The following is a 1,478-nucleotide window of genomic DNA, read 5'->3' as shown; positions in this document are numbered from 1 at the left end:
AGAAAGAAAGAAAAAAATACAAACTGTTCTCGTAATCGTAGCACATAAACAAACCATAATACCATAAAAATGTACATCACGATGTCGTATTGCTGCGCATTCGAGGTGTGAAATCCACCTAAAAGTTGTGTGTGGGGTTTGATACTTTGTACATATTTAGTTGTTGTGATTATACTTTTGTTCTACGTGGAAGAGGGTTTGGAGCAAGAGGAATTAATCAATAATGCTCTGGTTGACATGTATGTCAAATGTGGAAGTTTAAAGGAAGCGCATAAAGTCTTCAAGGGCTTGCTGGAAAGAAATTAAGTGTCATGGAATGCTTTAATGTCAGGATATATTCAAAATGGGTTCAGTCTCACTGCCTTGGATCTCTTTAGGGACATGCAACAGGAGGGTGTGGTTCCAACTAGAGCTACTTTTCTATGCACCTTGAAAGCTTGTGGTAGCATAGGAGCCTTGCACTCAGGCCAATCTTTACATTGTGAGATATCAAAAATGGGATTTGAAAGAGAATTGATTGTGGGAAATTCTCTTATAAATATGTATAGCAAATGTGGTTCCCTTGCAGAGGCTCACAGGGTGTTTGACAAGCAACCGCTTCAAGATACAGTTTCATGGAAGGCTTTGGTTGCAGCACATACTGAACATGGGCTTAGTGAGGAAGTCTTGATTTGTTTCAAGTGGATACAGCTGGAAGGTGTGTTTGTGGATACCAGCACATTCATTCTCTGCTTAAAAGCTTGTGGCACAGAAGGAGATTTAGAAACAGGGCATAGCATACATTGTGAGATAACTAGGAGAGGACTTGAGAAAGAGCTATACATGGGGAGTACAATGGTGGACATGTATGGAAAATGCTACTCTCTTGCAGAAGCAGTCCAAGTGTTTGATGGGCTGCCAGTTCGCAATGTAGTCTCATGGACTGCATTAATTGTCGGCTATACTCAGCAGGGGCTTGCTGAAGAAGCTCTGAACTGTCTCACACAAGTGCAGCCTGAAGGAGTGTCTGCAGATACTGTTATGTTTGGTCTTTTCTTGAAAGCATGTGGTACCACAGGCAATAGAGAAAGGGGCCGCTTTCCTGGTGGAGAGAAAAGCCAAATTGGGGGGGCCGCTTTATTAGTGAAGGCAAAAGAGGAGCCGCTTAAAAAAATGGAGGATGTCGTCAATGGGGAAAAAAGCTAATTTGGGACGAGAATGCGCGGTTGACAGGAATGCGTGATACACACACACAGACATTTTTTTCTGCTTCCTTGGTCGTTAGCAATTCTGCTTTCGTGATTTGGCCCAGCAAGGCTCCACTCGACAGGCTTAATTGTTCAGTACCTCAATCCATGGCGCTTATCTTCAAGGTCAAGTATCAGGACACTCTCCGCAAGATCAAATTATTGGTGGATGTGGATACAGAAGAGTGCCGAGATCAATGTGCAAAGAAAAATCTGCTGTAAATAGGGGAAAAGAACACTATTTTTGGGGGA

General features: G+C 42.6%; 1 protein-coding gene across 1 annotated transcript; it reads left to right on the top strand.

Annotated features, from left to right (window-relative positions):
* The first annotated feature begins 495 nt into the window (after positions 1 to 495).
* LOC148031241 (pentatricopeptide repeat-containing protein At4g18520, chloroplastic-like) lies at positions 496 to 1,185 on the top strand. The gene has a single exon (XM_087685559.1). The coding sequence runs from the start codon at positions 496 to 498 to the stop codon at positions 1,183 to 1,185; it is 690 nt and encodes a 229-aa protein (XP_087541685.1).
* Positions 1,186 to 1,478: the final 293 nt, after the last annotated feature.

Source organism: Lygodium microphyllum, chromosome 9 (assembly GCF_053477565.2).
Source record: "Lygodium microphyllum isolate KBCC chromosome 9, Lygodium_microphyllum_v1.1.10, whole genome shotgun sequence".
Taxonomy (NCBI): domain Eukaryota; kingdom Viridiplantae; phylum Streptophyta; class Polypodiopsida; order Schizaeales; family Lygodiaceae; genus Lygodium; species Lygodium microphyllum.
The sequence above is the reverse complement of the archived record's forward strand: the minus strand, read 5'-3'. Positions and strand labels throughout refer to the sequence as shown.